This window comes from Anomaloglossus baeobatrachus, chromosome 10 (genome assembly GCF_048569485.1).
Source record: "Anomaloglossus baeobatrachus isolate aAnoBae1 chromosome 10, aAnoBae1.hap1, whole genome shotgun sequence".
Lineage (NCBI taxonomy): Eukaryota > Metazoa > Chordata > Amphibia > Anura > Aromobatidae > Anomaloglossus > Anomaloglossus baeobatrachus.
In genome coordinates, this window is record NC_134362.1 from 33,003,706 (window position 1) to 33,021,126 (window position 17,421).

The following is a 17,421-nucleotide window of genomic DNA, read 5'->3' on the forward strand; positions in this document are numbered from 1 at the left end:
TGTTGTTGTAGATACAAATCTTTTATCGTTTGCTGCTGTTTTAGTTTCTGGGAAGTTTATTGTCACTTTTTAGACCCAGACTTCACCCACCTTTCTTTATGTGATGAGTAAATTAGTGAAATGTTTCAAATTTACACCAGAAAAATTATTTTTATATTAGTATTTATTATAAAATTTAATTCCATAATGTACAAAAATAAATCCTTCTGAATTGCTAAAAAGAGTCATGATGGGACATTGTATCTTCTAACATTGTATCTTCTAACCTCAATGATGTCTGTGGAAGGAAACACTGAGCTAGCTTTGTAATTTTGGGTGATTTCTGCAGCCAAAAATCACTTTGTAGCCTTAGCCTAAGAAAGTACCCAGATTAGACCAATCCCATCTAGTGGTCAAATTTCCAAATGAAACCTTAAAAATAGCTAAACCTTTTCTTATTTTTGATCAGCTTTTGCAACTTTATGAATCTTTGTACTATATACTCCATTACTTTATTTTGCATCCTTCACTCTAAAACACCAACGTGTTTTTTTAACTGCATCTTTTAGAAGCTGCTTTGAACTGCTGCTCTAGCATGGATCCCTACTCAAGCATTATTTACAAACAGACTTCCTGTATGAATTTGAAATAACATAGAAGGAAAAGTACACAGCACTGCTTACCCTTTCAAGAGGTAGTGAGATGATCTCGTTTCACCACTAAGCAGTGTGGTTGTTGCTTTGTGACATCGGGCACAATCCTGAAAAAATTCCTGGTATGATGGAAGCTGCTGTCTCAACCGTGGTGCTATTGCCCAGACGAAGCCATCAATTCATAGAAAATAAAGGAGCGGGCAGCACTCTGCAGGTAGCTTCAGACAGCTTTATTTTTCGATGCTGACAGGTGTAACAGACATGAGGGAGTGGAGGGAGGGGAGCACGAGGACGATGGTACCGTTTCGCACATCTAGGGGCGCTTTCACGGGTCCATGGACCTGTCAGCATCGAAAAATAAAGCTGTCTGAAGCTACCTGCAGAGTGCTGCCCGCTCCTTTATTTTCTAAGACTTCCTGTATGAGTTTCTCTACTCCCCCTCCTCCAAGCTCAGTCAGTGCAAGGAGTGTTTGTAAATAGTGTTTAAATGGAACCTGTCACCAGATTTTGGCCTTCTAAACTAAAACTAGCACCTTAAGTGTGACGCCCTGGCAAAACCAGGTAGTCACAGATAGGCCCCATAACACCATCCCCCACTTAGGAAACACACAGCCAACGTAAAACCCTAGTCACCCCCCTTAGGGAAAGATAGACACACCAGTGGGCGTGACCAGGCAGTTGGGACACGCCCCACCCAGGGGTCCGGACAGCCCATGGCGGGAAAACAAGCAGATAAGCTTTGGAGCTTAGTTTGGAGAGGAGTGTGGGCTGGAGCTAAGTGTAGCTCCAGCAGAAAAAGTTCAAGTTGAACGGTGCCAGGGTAGGAGCCCTGGTGCCACTGGCTAGGAGGCAGATAGTGGTCTCCGTCAGCAGGAGACGGGAAGACAGCTCGGCAGAACCGAGGTGGACTGGGACAGGGTTGTAGCCCGCCGGTACCGACACGGGGAACCGACCCGGAAACCGGAGCACAGAGGGGGTACTCAGACCCTGAAGCCAGGACCGGAAACAAGCGGCCTGGTTAAGTAACCAATTGAGGCCAGGACTAGAGGTTCTGTCCCACCCAAAGTCCCTCATAGAAGACAACAGCCCACCGATAGGGATAGGAGGTCACCGCCAGGGCCCATAGATCCCACGGGTCAGCGTCTGCGGGCACGGCTCCTTAGGCCACATCCAGCTGGGAGCAGACTCCTGAGTTCCAGACAAGGAAGTCCACCTTACACAAAACATTGCAGAGAAAAGGATAGAGACCACCAGCGGGGTGGGGGACCCAAATGCAACCGGTCCGTGGCACCGGCCACCAGCATCTTAGTTTACCAGAGACTCGTGTGATTTGATGACTGTGAGTAATCAAGCATCCCCTTGCCGTCGCTATACCCTGCACAGAAACACTGGGTCCCGGGGCAACCATCCCTACCCACGGAGGGGTTAACATCCAGCTGCCACCTACATCTCCCCCGGGGTGCCCCATCACAGCAGCGGTGGTGTCCCAATTCACCACACAACCGTGGGTGGCGTCATGAACTTAATACGGCCTAGCCCGTACATCTACGCCCCCCCATTTTATTTTGGCGTGTCCGTGAGACCCCCGGGTCCGGAGACCCTCGAGCCACTACCCCAGCAGGCCCGGATCCGAGCAGCGCCGGCTGCTGGCACGGGGGCGGCACATAAGCAGCGCCTGTGCTGCTTTCTATAAAGGTGCACGTTACCCCCTGACCCCTCTGTAGACCCTAAAAATACCTTTATAAAACCTCCTGCACTGTATGTAAATTGTCCGGTCCAATGGGAGTCTTAAACTGCTCCTCCTGTCCCTCCTTTGGCCCTCCCCCTTTGCTGTATGACTTGGATGATTCCTCGGATGCCATCCACGTAGACGGGCAAAATCTCTATATTCCCGGCTCGTGCAGGCATACTTCGCTCTCGCCTGTTGCATGCAGAGCCAAAATCATAGGAGCGCCTGCACAAACCGGTGCGTTCTCTGCGCAGGCGCAAGATATTGCCCGGCCATGTGGATGAAGCGAGTGATGTCATCCACATCGATGGGCAAAATCTTGTGCCTGTGCTAGAAACTTTGCTGGTTTGCTCTGGCGCACCTCTGTTTTCGGCTCCACCCGCAATAGGACAGAGCAGTGTGCGCCTGCACAAGCCGGGAACAAGTCTGCGCAGGCGCAAGATTTTACCCACCTACATGGATGGCTTCTGAGGCATCATCCACGTCAATCAGCACAGGAGGAGGGCGAGAAAGGAGGGACAGGAGGAGCAGATTAGGTTGCTCATCAGACTGGACAATTTACATACAGGGTGGGAGATTTTATAAGGGTATTTGTGTGATCTATGGGCAAGGGGTGAGGGGTCAGGGAGTAACGTGCACCTTTACAGAATGCAGCACAGGTGTTACTTAAGGTGCTAGTCTTAGTTTAGAAGGCCAAAATCTTGTGACAGGTTCCCTTCAATAACTAATTTTTGGCAGAGCAGCAGTTCAAAGCAGCTTTTAAAAAACCATGAAATATGCAGTAAAAAAGAGCACTTCTGTAATTTTAAGGTTGAAACAAGACACAAGCCTGTTGTGTTCAACTTGTCGATCCAGAGGAAAGCAAAAACCCCATGAGACATGCTAATTGCCCCATACTATGGGAAAAATGCCTTTCCCGACTACTCATACGGCAATCAGACTAGTTCCCTGGATCAATGCCCATCACAGAATCTGCTACCCATGGACCTTTAATATTATATTCTTCAAGAAAAGCATCAAAGATCTTCTTTTTTCGTTAATCAACCATTACAATATAGTTAGGTGTAGTGAATGTCATCCGAGTGGGTGCTGTTGTGGAGCGCCCTCTAGTGGCCAGTAATGGTAATGAAGCTGAGTTTGAATCTGTGATTCAGACAGGTGATGGAATTAATTGGGAATCCAGGAAATCTTCTTGCAGATCACCCTAGTTTATTTAGGAGAACATTTTGTGTCTGTCGGCCACTGGTGATAAAATGTTTCCTGCCTGCTTCTGAAGATGGCTGGGAGATTTCCCTTTTGGTTCTCCCATTTATTTGGTGCCTGAATCTGCTCCAGATAGGTTTTTCTGTTTTTGTGCTTAATTGCTGGATTTGCACTCAAAAGAGTGTTTCTGCTTATTCTATTTGGTTCTGTGTTTGGTTTGTTGTATGTGAGGATCTGTCTTTTTGCTTTTGTGGGCAGGGCAGTTCCTCCAGCAAGAAAGAGAGCTTGCTCCCTGTTCATGTTTGGATTATTTCCACTTTAGAATATTATTTGTTCTGCGATTTTGTTTCTTTCCATTATATCTGCAGTTCTGTTTAAAGTGACTAGCACAAGAGTACCTGATATAGTGGGGGAGAGTTTGTGTGGTCTCAGTATAATTTATTATCAAGAGATTGTTATTTTTTGCAGGGTTTTTTGCTGGCTGCAATCAGTTATCTGTCCTGTTCTATCTAGTAAGTTGGGCCTCACCTTTGCTGATTTATATTTTCTATCTGTGTATTGTGTTTTCTTACATCATCGTTGTTGCATGTTGGGGGCTTGCTATTTCTTTGGGGACTGCTCCGAGGCAAGTTAGGATTCCTCATTTCTATCTTTGAGGTGTAGCAAGTTTCTCAGGCAGTTCCTCCAGCAAGAAAGGGAGCTTGCTCCCTGTTCAAGTTTGGAGTATTTGCACTTTAGAATATTATTTGTTCTGTGATTTTGTTTCTTCCCATTATATCTGCAGTTCTGTATAAAGTGTCTAGCACAAGAGTACCTGATATAGTGGGGGAGAGACCGTGTGGTCTCAGATCTTTCTCCTATCAGGAGATTGGTATTTTTTGCAGGGTTTTTTACTGGCCGCAATCGGTTATCTGTCCTGTCCTGTTCTATCTAGTAAGTCAGGCCTCACCTTTGCTGATCTATATTTTCTGTGTATTGTGTTTTCTTACATCACCGTTGTTTACATGTTGGGGGCTTCCTATTCCTTTGGGGACTGCTCCGAGGCAAGTTAGGATTCCTCATTTCTATGTTTGAGGTGTAGCAAGTTTCTCAGGCAGTGACGAGGTGTCTAGGTGTGTTAGGAACATCCCACTGCTACTTCTAGTGTTGTCTGATAGATAGGGGATTGCGGTCAGCTTAGTTTCCAACTACTCTTGTAGGTTTATTTTTTCCTTACTAAATGGGATTTTTTGTGATCGTCCATGGTTACCAGATCAGAACAGTTCAGTTTCGGCATGGAATTTGGGAGAGAATGAAGCAAAAGAAGGGAATGCAGAATATTGCAAAAAAACATAACTTTGCAAAAGTTGGTAAATAATTGAATAATAATAAAAAAAAAGTTTGTAGGGAAGCAAAGAATGAAGTTCTTACCGTTCAGCCAGAATCTCGAGAGGTGGTGACCCCTGAGACCAACTCTTCACCATCCAGGCTGTATCAAAGGCTGCCAGAAACCCGCGGGCACAGCCCGTCCCCATCGGCCAGAAAGGCTGAAAAGAAGAGCAGACTATAATGCCGCCATCTCTACGCAGGAAAATACGTTGATATATGAGTCCAGGATTTTCCTACCAACCTCTAACAAGCTGTCGCCAACAAGAGCCACCAGAAGGTGATGGCCATAGCGCTCCCTGATCACGGCGGCATTATCAGAGGCGTACATAGAGGTAAAGTCAAACATGGCCACATCCGGCTGCTCATAGTGATTGATGGCAAAGTCCAAAGACGGCAACTGGTAATTGGTGGCAAAGTCGGCAGCTTCTCTTGCATAGGACTGCAGGTTCTCCTGGTCTACGTTCTCCGCACACAGCAGCATCTCTGCATCAACGTAATCCTAGAAATATAGAGAATTCAGGTTAATGGCCTCCATGGCATGAACCTCGGGAGAGAGGAAACCATCCCCGCGCCATCCACCTACATTCAGGATGACGCCTTTATCCAGGAGACTTTGCTTCTTGGCCGTCATTACAAAGTAATGTGTGCTGTCCTTGTAATACACGATGTTCTCAAGATCAATCCCTGAAACCAGAAGACACGAACGGTCATAAAATGAGGACGGCTCAAGAGAAGAGGACATAGAAATCATGAGCATAAGCTGTGTGCAGACACTGAACAAGCAGGGAATGCTGGGAGATGTCAGCTCTGAAGCTACAGAATGTATATACACCATGGGGCAGATTCATGAAAACTTTACACCAGGAAAGTGGAGAAAAAACTTTCAAAAGTTGCAACATTTTTGTGCAACAATTTTGAAACTTTTGGATTTTTCACGTCAGTTGGAAGCAGCTCAGCCAAAATGTGCAGAATTAGGAAGAGCCGGGGCGAGTCAGGGCAAGGACACGTACATCCCTCCAAATTATTCACCCCATTACATTACCAAGAAATTAGTGAGAGCAGCTCTGGAGTATAATACAGGATCTAACTCAAGATCAGTAATGTAATGTAAGTACACAGTGACTGCACCAGCAGAATAGTGAGTGCAGCTCTTGAGTATAATACAGGATATAACTCGGGATCAGTACAGGATCAGTAATGTAATGTATGTACACAGTGACTGCACCAGCAGAATAGTGAGTGCAGCTCTGGAGTATAATACAGGATATAACTCGGGATCAGTACAGGATCAGTAATGTAATGTATGTACACAGAGACTGCACCAGCAGAATAGTGAGTGCAGCTCTGGAGTATAATGCAGGATGTAACTCAGGATCAGTACAGGATAAGTAATGTAATGTAAGTACACAGTGACTGCACCAGCAGAATAGTGACTGCAGCTCTGGAGTATAATACAGGATCTAACTCAGGATCAGTACAGGATAAGTAATGTAATGTATGTACACAGTGACTGCACCAGCAGAATAGTGAGTGCAGCTCTGGAGTATAATACAGGAGGTAACTCAGGATCAGTACAGGATAAGTAATGTAATGTATGTATACAGTGACTGCACCAGCAGAATAGTGAGTGCAGCTCTGGAGTATAATACAGGAGGTAACTCAGGATCAGTACAGGATAAGTAATGTAATGTATGTACACAGTGACTGCACCAGCAGAATAGTGAGTGCAGCTCTGGAGTATAATACAGGATGTAACTCAGGGTCAGTACAGGATAAGTAATGTAATGTATGTACACAGTGACTCCACCAGCAGAATAGTGAGTGCAGCTCTGGAGTATAATACAGGATGTAACTCAGGGTCAGTACAGGATCAGTAATGTAATGTATGTACACAGTGACTGCACCAGCAGAATAGTGAGTGCAGCTCTGGAGTTAAAGGTTTATGTTGAATATTGTGTGAAATAATGAAAAGTTTTTCCATCTAATTTACTGGTATCTGTTCCTATTTGGTTTATGATCCAGTGAAGTACACAGAAAATATTTCTTTACTTTGCTGATATTGAGTTATAACATGTCTCATACTTAAGTCAGAGCTGTTACTGTAGTAGGTGCAGGGGCTGCAGGTCGCATTTTGTGCCCGTAAGCTTAGAGGGGCCTAAAAGTTTTCTTTGTCCATATGAGAGGTCCAATATTATTAAATACCCATGATAGTCGGGTATATGTATATGTGTATATATATATATATATATATATATATATATATATATACATATATATATATATATATAATTAAAATGTATAGTGCAAGTTGTATTTAGACCCTGAACCAGCAAGGATTTGTAGGAGCTCAGAATTGAAAAGAAAGCAAAATAATGGTGAGATTCTATTATTTCCACTGAAGACAATTGATGCCATGAATAAATGTTTGGCTCTTTTCACGTAACCAGAAGAATAGAGGATAATTATAGACGGTTCTGCAGCAAAAGTAAATTCCACGCAAAGAGGATTTCGAGGAACAATTCTTTTGTGCGGTAAAGGCCACGCCGATTACGTTACATGTGAACTATGGCTCGTCCTGCAGAATCTCGGGCCCCGCTCCCGTCACCCGGTCATGTGCTGGTGTTTACTCCTCAGAAGGAGAATGAGGACAAACCTGTTTCTTCCTTCAAGTCTTGAAAGAATTTCTGATTGAAGATAAAGGCGACTCCGCTGATCTCCTCCACCTTGGCTTCCGCCGTTGTGTTCCTGTTCACGAAGTTGGCGGTGATGGCGATGGCCAGCTTACCCCGAAACTCCTTCCTCTTGAAGCCTGCAAAAGAGAATATGTATGAAAGGAGCCGCATCCGCCCCTGAAATACTCTGTGCTGCATGGAGTCACTATATTGCATCTGTCTATACAGCTCTATACTGAAATACTCTGTGCTGCATGAAGTCACTATAATGCACCTGTCACATACAGCTCTATACTGAAATACTCTGTGCTGCATGGAGTCACTATATTGCACCTGTCACATACAGCTCTATACTGAATACTCTGTGCTGCATGGAGTCACTATAGTGCACCTGTCATATACAGCTCTATACTGAATGGAGTCACTATATTGCACCTGTCATATACAGCTCTATACTGAATGGAGTCACTATATTGCACCTGTCATATACAGCTCTATACTGAATGGAGTCACTATATTGCACCTGTCATATACAGCTCTATACTGAATGGAGTCACTATATTGCACCTGTCATATACAGCTCTATACTGAATGGAGTCACTATATTGCACCTGTCATATACAGCTCTATACTGAATGGAGTCACTATATTGCACCTGTCATATACAGCTCTATACTGAATGGAGTCACTATATTGCACCTGTCATATACAGCTCTATACTGAAATACTCTGTGCTGCATGGAGTCACTATATTGCACCTGTCAAATACAGCTCTGTACTGAATGGAGTCACTATATTGCACCTGTCATATACAGCTCTATACTGAAATACTCTGTGCTGCATGGAGTCACTATATTGTACCTGTCACATACAGCTCTATACTGAATACACTGCTGCATGAAGTCACTATATTGCACCTGTCGCATACAGCTCTATACTGAAATACTCTGTGCTGCACGGAATCACAAAATTGCACCCGTCACATACAGCTCTATACTGAAATATTCTGTGCTGCATGGAGTCACTATATTGCACCTGTCACATACAGCTCTATACTGAAATACTCTGTGTTGCATGGAGTCACTATATTGCACCTGTCACATACAGCTCTATACTGAAATACTCTGTGCTGCATGTAGTCACTATATTGCACCTGTCACATACAGCTCTATACTGAAATACTCTGTGCTGCATGGAGTCACTATATTACTATATTGCACCTGTCACATACAGCTCTATACTGAAATACTCTGTGCTGCATGGAATCACTATATTGCACCTGTCACATACAGCTCTATACTGAAATACTCTGTGCTTCATGTAGTCACTATATTGCACCTGTCACATACAGCTCTATACTAAATACAGTGTGCTGCATGGAGTCACTATATTGCACCTGTCACATACAGCTCCATACTGAAATACTCTATGCTGCATGTAGTCACTATATTGCACCTGTCACATACAGCTCTATACTGAAATACTCTGTGCTACATGGAGTCACTATATTGCACCTGTCACATACAGCTCTATACTGAATACACTGTGCTGCATGGAATCACTATATTGCACCTGTCACATACAGCTCTATACTGAAATACTCTGTGCTACATGGAGTCACTATATTGCACCTGTCACATACAGCTCTATACTGAATACTCTGTGCTGCATGGAGTCACTATATTACACCTGTCACATACAGCTCTATACTGAAATACTCTGTGCTGCATGGAGTCACTATACTGCACCTGTCACATACAGCTCTATACTGAATACACTGTGCTGCATGGAGTCACTATATTGCACCTGTCACATATAGCTCTATACTGAAATACTCTGTGCTGCATGTAGTCACTATATTGCACCTGTCACATACAGCTCTATACTGAAATACTCTGTGCTGCATGGAGTCACTATATTACACCTGTCACATACAGCTCTATACTGAAATACTCTGTGCTGCATGGAGTCACTATACTGCACCTGTCACATACAGCTCTATACTGAATACTCTGTGCTGCATGGAGTCACTATATTGCACCTGTCACATACAGCTCTATACTGAAATACTCTGTGCTGCATGGAGTCACTATATTACACCTGTCACATACAGCTCTATACTGAAATACTCTGTGCTGCATGGAGTCACTATACTGCACCTGTCACATACAGCTCTATACTGAATACTCTGTGCTGCATGGAGTCACTATATTGCACCTGTCACATATAGCTCTATACTGAAATACTCTGTGCTACATGGAGTCACTATATTACACCTGTCATATAGAGCTCTATACTGAATGGAGTCACTATATTGCACCTGTCATATACAGCTCTATATTGAAATACTCTGTGCTGCATGGAGTCACTATATTGCACCTGTCACATACAGCTCTATACTAAATACAGTGTGCTGCATGGAGTCACTATATTGCACCTGTCACATACAGCTCCATACTGAAATACTCTGTGCTGCATGGAGTCACTATATTGTACCTGTCACATACAGCTCTATACTGAAATACTCTGTGCTGCATGGAGTCACTATATTGCACCTGTCACATACAGCTCTATACTGAAATACTCTATGCTGCATGTAGTCACTATATTGCACCTGTCACATACAGCTCCATACTGAAATACTCTGTGCTGCATGGAGTCTCTATATTGCACCTGTCACATACAGCTCCATACTGAAATACTCTGTGCTGCATGCAGTCACTATATTGCAACTGTCACATACAGCTCTATACTAAATACACTGTGCTGCATGGAGTCACTATATTGCACCTGTCACATACAGCTCCATACTGAAATACTCTATGCTGCATGTAGTCACTATATTGCAACTGTCATATACAGCTCTATACTGAATACACTGTGCTGCATGGAGTCTCTATATTGCACCTGTCACATACAGCTCTATACTGAAATACTCTATGCTGCATGTAGTCACTATATTGCACCTGTCACATACAGCTCCATACTGAAATACTCTGTGCTGCATGGAGTCTCTATATTGCACCTGTCACATACAGCTCCATACTGAAATACTCTGTGCTGCATGCAGTCACTATATTGCAACTGTCACATACAGCTCTATACTGAATACACTGTGCTGCATGGAGTCACTATATTGCACCTGTCACATACAGCTCCATACTGAAATACTCTATGCTGCATGTAGTCACTATATTGCAACTGTCATATACAGCTCTATACTGAATACACTGTGCTGCATGGAGTCTCTATATTGCACCTGTCACATACAGCTCCATACTGAAATACTCTGTGCTGCATGCAGTCACTATATTGCAACTGTCATATACAGCTCTATACTGAATACACTGTGCTGCATGGAGTCACTATATTGCACCTGTCACATACAGCTCCATACTGAAATACTCTATGCTGCATGTAGTCACTATATTGCACCTGTCACATACAGCTCCATACTGAAATACTCTATGCTGCATGGAGTCACTATATTGCACCTGTCACATACAGCTCCATACTGAAATACTCTATGCTGCATGTAGTCACTATATTGCACCTGTCACATACAGCTCCATACTGAAATACTCTATGCTGCATGGAGTCACTATATTGCACCTGTCACATACAGCTCCATACTGAAATACTCTGTGCTGCATGTAGTCACTATATTGCACCTGTCACATACAGCTCCATACTGAAATACTCTATGCTGCATGGAGTCACTATATTGCACCTGTCACATACAGCTCCATACTGAAATACTCTATGCTGCATGTAGTCACTATATTGCACCTGTCACATACAGCTCCATACTGAAATACTCTGTGCTGCATGGAGTCACTATATTGCACCTGTCACATACAGCTCTGTACTGAAATACTCTGTGCTGCATGGAGTCACTATATTGCTATTGCATCTGTCATATGCAGTTCTACACTGAAATACTCTGTGCTGCTGGTGAACTCTGCTCTCCCCAGGTAATGAATTTTAAATAACAGAATATGTATTGGGTGTTCTGTAAATACTCATTATTTGCAGATATTCTATATTTGCTGTCAGTTATATAGTTACACAAGTTAAAAAAAAGACCTCGGTCCATCTAGTTCATCCTTCCTTCACCAATTATACATTTTGTCACTAAATTATCTATAACCGACAATGTTGTGCACTGAGGAAATGATCCAGCCCTTTTTTATCACCTCTTGTGGTCGGTATTCCACAGTCTGACTGCTTTTACTGTAAAGAACCCTTCCCTATTTAGCTGCCGGAATCGCCTTTCTTCCACCCCACAGTCTGACTGCTTTTACTGTAAAGAACCCTTCCCTATTTAGCTGCCGGAATCGTCTTTCTTCCACCCCACAATCTGATTGCTCTAACTGTAAAGAACCCTTCCCTATTTAGCTACTGAAATCACCTTTCTTCCATGCGTAGTAAGTGTCCAGTGTATGGAAACATTTCAGTTCAGGGATGGACACAGCATTGGTGCAACCTGTGCGGCCGCACAGGGGCCCATGGGGTCAGGGGGTCCTTTTCTACCTCCAAAGTACCTGGAATTGTGCATTATGATGAGATTTTGGGCTGTAAATGGCCCATATATTGTTCTTGCACAGGGTTCTATTCCTGTCAGTGTTCCAGTTTATATCCATAGGATAAACATGTGTCTTAATTTAAAGGGGTTGTCCAATAAAAATAAATCCGCTAGGATCTGCACTGATTGGCAGAACGAGGCACTTTTATCCCCTTTAAATTGGAGCGGGAGTGCGCATACTGACATCTCATAGAGAATGAATGGAGCGGTGCTCAGACATCTGACCTACCGTTCCCTGTTGCGAATCAAAACACCCCATTTTGCCAATTGGCGAAGAATTGGAACCCCTATCGATGAAGTTATTACCTATCCATAACCTTTTTCTCTGGGCACCCCATTTAATTCTTCTTCTTCTTAACTGAGTATTTGAAGCTGTTCTGCAGCAGCTGGGACACAATGAATGTTTTATATGGGATTTTTTATGGAGTTTTCAATGGGGCTTTATATAGAGTTTTATATGTGATATGTGGGAGGCTGAAATACAGAAATCCGCGGGACCTTGTACGGAGTGCGGTGCCGCTTCCCTGTGATCCTCCCAGTCCTGCTGTATCCTACACCCAGCAATGGATCCCGCCTTGTATCCCCTTATTAAATACCTTTCATCATCCGGTCCGGGCACAAGGGACCGCGTTTCCAGCCATTAAATCAATCAGTCATCCCAAACATGTCCTGACATCAGAGCGGGGTCTAATATTCCTAAACGCTGCGTATAATTAGCCTCACACAGGGAGGGGGCAGACGGAGAAGCCGTGACTTCATCACTTCTGGGGTGTAGGATGCAGATTATACTATTATTGGGATAATTTTAGAAGAGTGACATCTATTATAATGGATGAATTGTCTATTTTTATCATCGCAAACACTTCTGCTTTCCGTATGTGGGTGACGCTGGCCAGATCTATATATGTAATACTCAAGTCCACCTGTGGGGGCGCTGCAGGGCGACTGAACACTTACTATATGTGATTCCAAGCCCCAATAACAGGACATCTGCTGCAAATATCATGTACAAAATGATTCCGACAGGTCACATCTCACCTTCCAGGGTGTTCCTGCGCCCATCCGCCCCGATAATAACGTCAAACTCATAGTCCGATAATGGATGGTCCTGAGGAAGATATTCCGCCCTCCATCCAATTTCTAAGCAAATGGAAAAATAAAATATTAGTGTTCTGGTTACAAGTGCTAAAGAGATCATGGCAGAAAGAACTGATCACTGTGTCTGGTATAAAAGGCGCTAACGCTGCAGAACCTTAAGGCTGCGTGCACACAGTGCATTCTTTACTGCGTTTTTTGTGCAGTTTTGTTACAAATCTGCATGCAAATCCTCATGTCAGCAAAGTCCATGAGAATCCTGAAGATTTGTGCACATGTTGCTTTTTTTCCCCTTGCAGATTTGGTGCAGAAATAAATCTGCAGCATGTCAATTCTTTCAGAAAATTTGCAGAATTTTTTCCACCCGAGAATGCACAGAACACAGTTTGAAAAAAAAAAAAAGGCATAAAAAATGCACTGAAAATGTGCATTTTTTTTTCCTGCTATGAGATGCAGATTTGGTGCAGAAATTTCTGCAACCAAATACTCATCATGCGCACATAGCATAAGGCTATGTGCACATGTTGAGTATTTTGTTGCATAAATTTCTGCATCTTTTAGCAGAAAAATTCACGTTTTGTGACATTTTTTGCTTTTAATGGTGAAAAATGCTCAAAGAATTGACGTGCTGCAGATTTATTTCTATACCAAATCTACAAGGTAAAACAGGTGTGGGCAATATGAAAATCACACCTGAATCCAGATAAAAAGGGGAGAAGTTGATGCAATCTTTGTGTTGTGTGTCTGTGTGTGCAACACTAAGCATGGAGAACAGAGAGGAGAAGAGAACTGTCTGAGGACTTGAGAAAAAAAAATGTTAAAAAATATCAACAATCTCAAGGTTACAAGTCAATCTCCAGGGATCTTTATGTTTCTTTGTCTATGGTGCACAACATAATCAAGAAGTTTAGAACTCCATGGCATGTAATTAATCTTCCTGGACGTGGATGGCAAAGAAAAATTGATTAAAGGTCGCAACGCAGGAAAATCCGGATGGTGTTTAAGCCCTAATCATGTGCCCAAAGTCATTCAAGCAGTCCTGCAGGCTCAGGATACATATTTATATATATACTTCGGATGGTATGTGGTACTATCGTATATAAATACACTACATGTAGGAAAATTATATATGTACCACAGGTATTATTACTATAGTTATACTCTATGGTACTATTAAATATGTATTCTAGATGGTAGTATTATATTTGTACTACAGATACATCATGGTACCTTTCCATGTGTGATGCGGACACCCTGGCACTGTGGCTAGGGCATCTCATCCACTTAATATAAACTCATCTAACATCTCCCATCATTGGGGTAAGTGTGAGCCGGCACAATCATCAAGCTAATCCAGGCATACATGGAGATAACCTCACTGCACCACGGCCAAGATTATCAGTGACCCGACCAGAGGATCAACCGCGTAACTGCAAATGTCAGAACGTGACTGACGCCTGCTAAGTGGCCACAGTGTGTTGACATCCTCCAGTGCCGCCAGTCCCTGCGCCTGTCCCTGTGCGCATCCCTGTCCCTGTGCATGTCCCTGTCCTTGTTTCTGTGCCCATCCCTATGCTCGTTCCTGTGCTCGTGCCAGTCCCTATGCCCGTCCTTGTGCCCGTCCCTGTGCCCATACCTGTGCTAGTTCCTGTACCTGTCCATGTCGTTGTGCCTGTCCCCGTCCCTGTGCCTGTCCCTATGCCCGTCCCTGTCCCTGTGCCCATCCCTGTGCCTGTTCCTGTCTCTGTGCCCATCCACCGTCCCTGTGCCCGTCCCTGTCCCCATCCCTGTTCCCGTGCCCATGTCCCTGTGCCCGTCTCTGTCCCTGTGCATGTCCCTGTGCCTGTCCCTGTATGCATCCCTGTCCCTGTGCACGTCCCTGTCCTTGTTTCTGTGCCCGTCCCTATGCTCGTTCCTGTGCCCATGCCAGTCCCCGTCCCTGTCTTTGTGCCCATCCCCGTCCCTATGCCCGTCTCAGTCCCTGTGCCTGTCCATGTGCCTGTCCCTGTACTTGTCCATGTGCCCATCCCTGTGCCTCTTCCTGTCTCTGTGCCTGTCCCCATCCCTGTGCCCGTCCATGTGCCCATCCCTCTCCCCGTGCCCATCCCTGTCCCCGTGCCCGTCCCTCTCCCCGTGTCCCTGTCCCTATGTCCGTCCCTCTCCCCGTGCCCGTCCCTGTCCCCATGCCCGTCCCTGTGCCCAGAATGTTCATTGCGGAATAGCTTGGCACCTTATAATCTACGTGTGGCTGGTTACACTCCTGATATATTCCATATAACAATCACTATTTCTCTTAACTACAGAATAAAAGAAGAAATTACTTTGATTCTCTTGATCTTCCGGCGGTTCTAGGAGTTTGACGAATTCCACATTCACGTGCATCTCAATCCCATGCAGCAGCGCAATCTTAAACAACATGAGCTGAAGCTGCCAAATACCTGCAAGATGCAAGAAAAATAGTGACAATCTGCAATAATTTGTATCTGAACGTGGCTTATGTAACGGTGATTATCCTGATGAAGGAGTTTCCACTCCGAAACGCGTTGGGTAAAGTCCCTTTTTAGAATCTGCAGTCTGATGGCGGTTTTGTGAAAAAAGGTGCGACAGCCGAGTGTTCGCCAAATTACAGTGTACACAATCATCTCTTCAGCAGAATAAGGCTATGTGCCCACGCTACAGGATTTACCGCGGATTTACCGCGGATTTGCCGAAAATCTGCAGCAGCAGCACTTCCAAGCCATTTCAATGGCATTTTGGAAGTGCTGTGCCCATGCTGCGGATTTTTCCGCGGCGGATTTGCCCCGGATTTTGATCCGGAAAAATCTGCAGCATGTCAATTGTTTGGTGCAGATTTGGTGCGGATTTTTGGCTTTGAATGGGGAAAAAAAAAAAAAAATCCGCATCAAAATCCGCGGCAAATCCGCGGTAAATCCGCGGCAAATCCGCGGCAAATCCGCGGGTGCGGATTTGCCGCGAAAGTCGCGGATTTTCAGGCAAAAAAATCCGCAGGGACATTCTAGCGTGGGCACATAGCCTAAAACTCTTTCTTGCCCTGATAGTTTGATACAATGTATCAGTTTAGTCTCGAGATTATCATCTAGACTGGATACAATTGTAGCAAAACCTCAGCGATAAGAAATATTGCATCCAAAGGTTATTACACGTACTTATATGATCGATGGCTCCGGCACAGAACTTTCCATAGAACTTCTTGGCTCCGAGGCACCTGAGGTCTTGAATGGTGTAAGGCCAGAGGTGGAGCACGTTGTTTCGGGAGAATGTGTCTCTCTTCTCCACTACGACCACCTTGGCTCCCAAGCAGGCAAGTTCAATGGCCGTCCGCAGTCCACAAGGGCCACCGCCGATTATCAAACACTAAACAAATCAGGGAAGAAGGAATTAGGGCCACAAAAAATCCATATGTAAATATTATTAGTAAACTTGCCTAAAACAATGCAAATAGAATTCTGTGAAGTCAATAAAGGTAAAGATCCCTTAGAATACATTTGTCTTTTTTAAGGCATACACCAATCCAATGAAAAATAATAATAATAATAATAATAATAATAATAATAATAATAATAATAATTGATTCTTGATCTGTTCAGACAGGCTGCTTGTTCGAGTAATAAACAAATGGAACAAGGATGTGTTGCATCAGTTATATAAATGGAAACAGAGGGGCCACATCAATTATTATGGGGCCTGTTTCGTTTTTTTTGGAATGGAATAAAAGTCACGCATGCTGAACTAATTATTCAATTCTAAAAAATGAATTTAGATAGACCCCATAATAATCAATGTAGCCCCTCTGCTTCCATCTGTATAACTGATGCAACAGATGACTTATTCTGTTTGTCTGTTGTTAAAAAACCCCAAAAGGAATGTCAGCAAAGAAGTGTGAACGGAGATTTTATATATATATACAGTGCCTACAAGTAGTATTCAACCCCCTGCAGATTTAGCAGGTTTGATAAGATGCAAATAAGTTAGAGCAAACTTCAAACAAGAGCAGGATTTATTAACAGATGCATAAATCTTACAAACCAACAAGTTATGTTGCTCAGTTAAATTTTAATAAATTTTCAACATAAAAGTGTGGGTCAATTATTATTCAACCCCTAGGTTTAATATTTT

At 43.7% G+C, this 17,421-nt stretch overlaps 1 protein-coding gene across 11 annotated transcripts in view; it reads right to left on the reverse strand.

The window, feature by feature from the left end:
• MICAL2 (microtubule associated monooxygenase, calponin and LIM domain containing 2) overlaps positions 1-17,421 on the reverse strand; it is a 336,247-nt gene that overhangs the window by 169,287 nt on the left and 149,539 nt on the right. For all 11 annotated transcript variants that reach the window (XM_075325683.1, XM_075325690.1, XM_075325688.1 and 8 more), the window contains exons 3-9: positions 16,452-16,659; positions 15,606-15,722; positions 13,228-13,329; positions 7,586-7,741; positions 5,516-5,616; positions 5,174-5,431; positions 4,975-5,090 (exon numbers count right to left, since the gene is read on the reverse strand). In XM_075325683.1, coding sequence (XP_075181798.1) covers positions 4,975-5,090; positions 5,174-5,431; positions 5,516-5,616; positions 7,586-7,741; positions 13,228-13,329; positions 15,606-15,722; positions 16,452-16,659 — 1,058 coding nt within the window. The remainder of the gene's footprint in view (positions 1-4,974; positions 5,091-5,173; positions 5,432-5,515; positions 5,617-7,585; positions 7,742-13,227; positions 13,330-15,605; positions 15,723-16,451; positions 16,660-17,421) is intronic.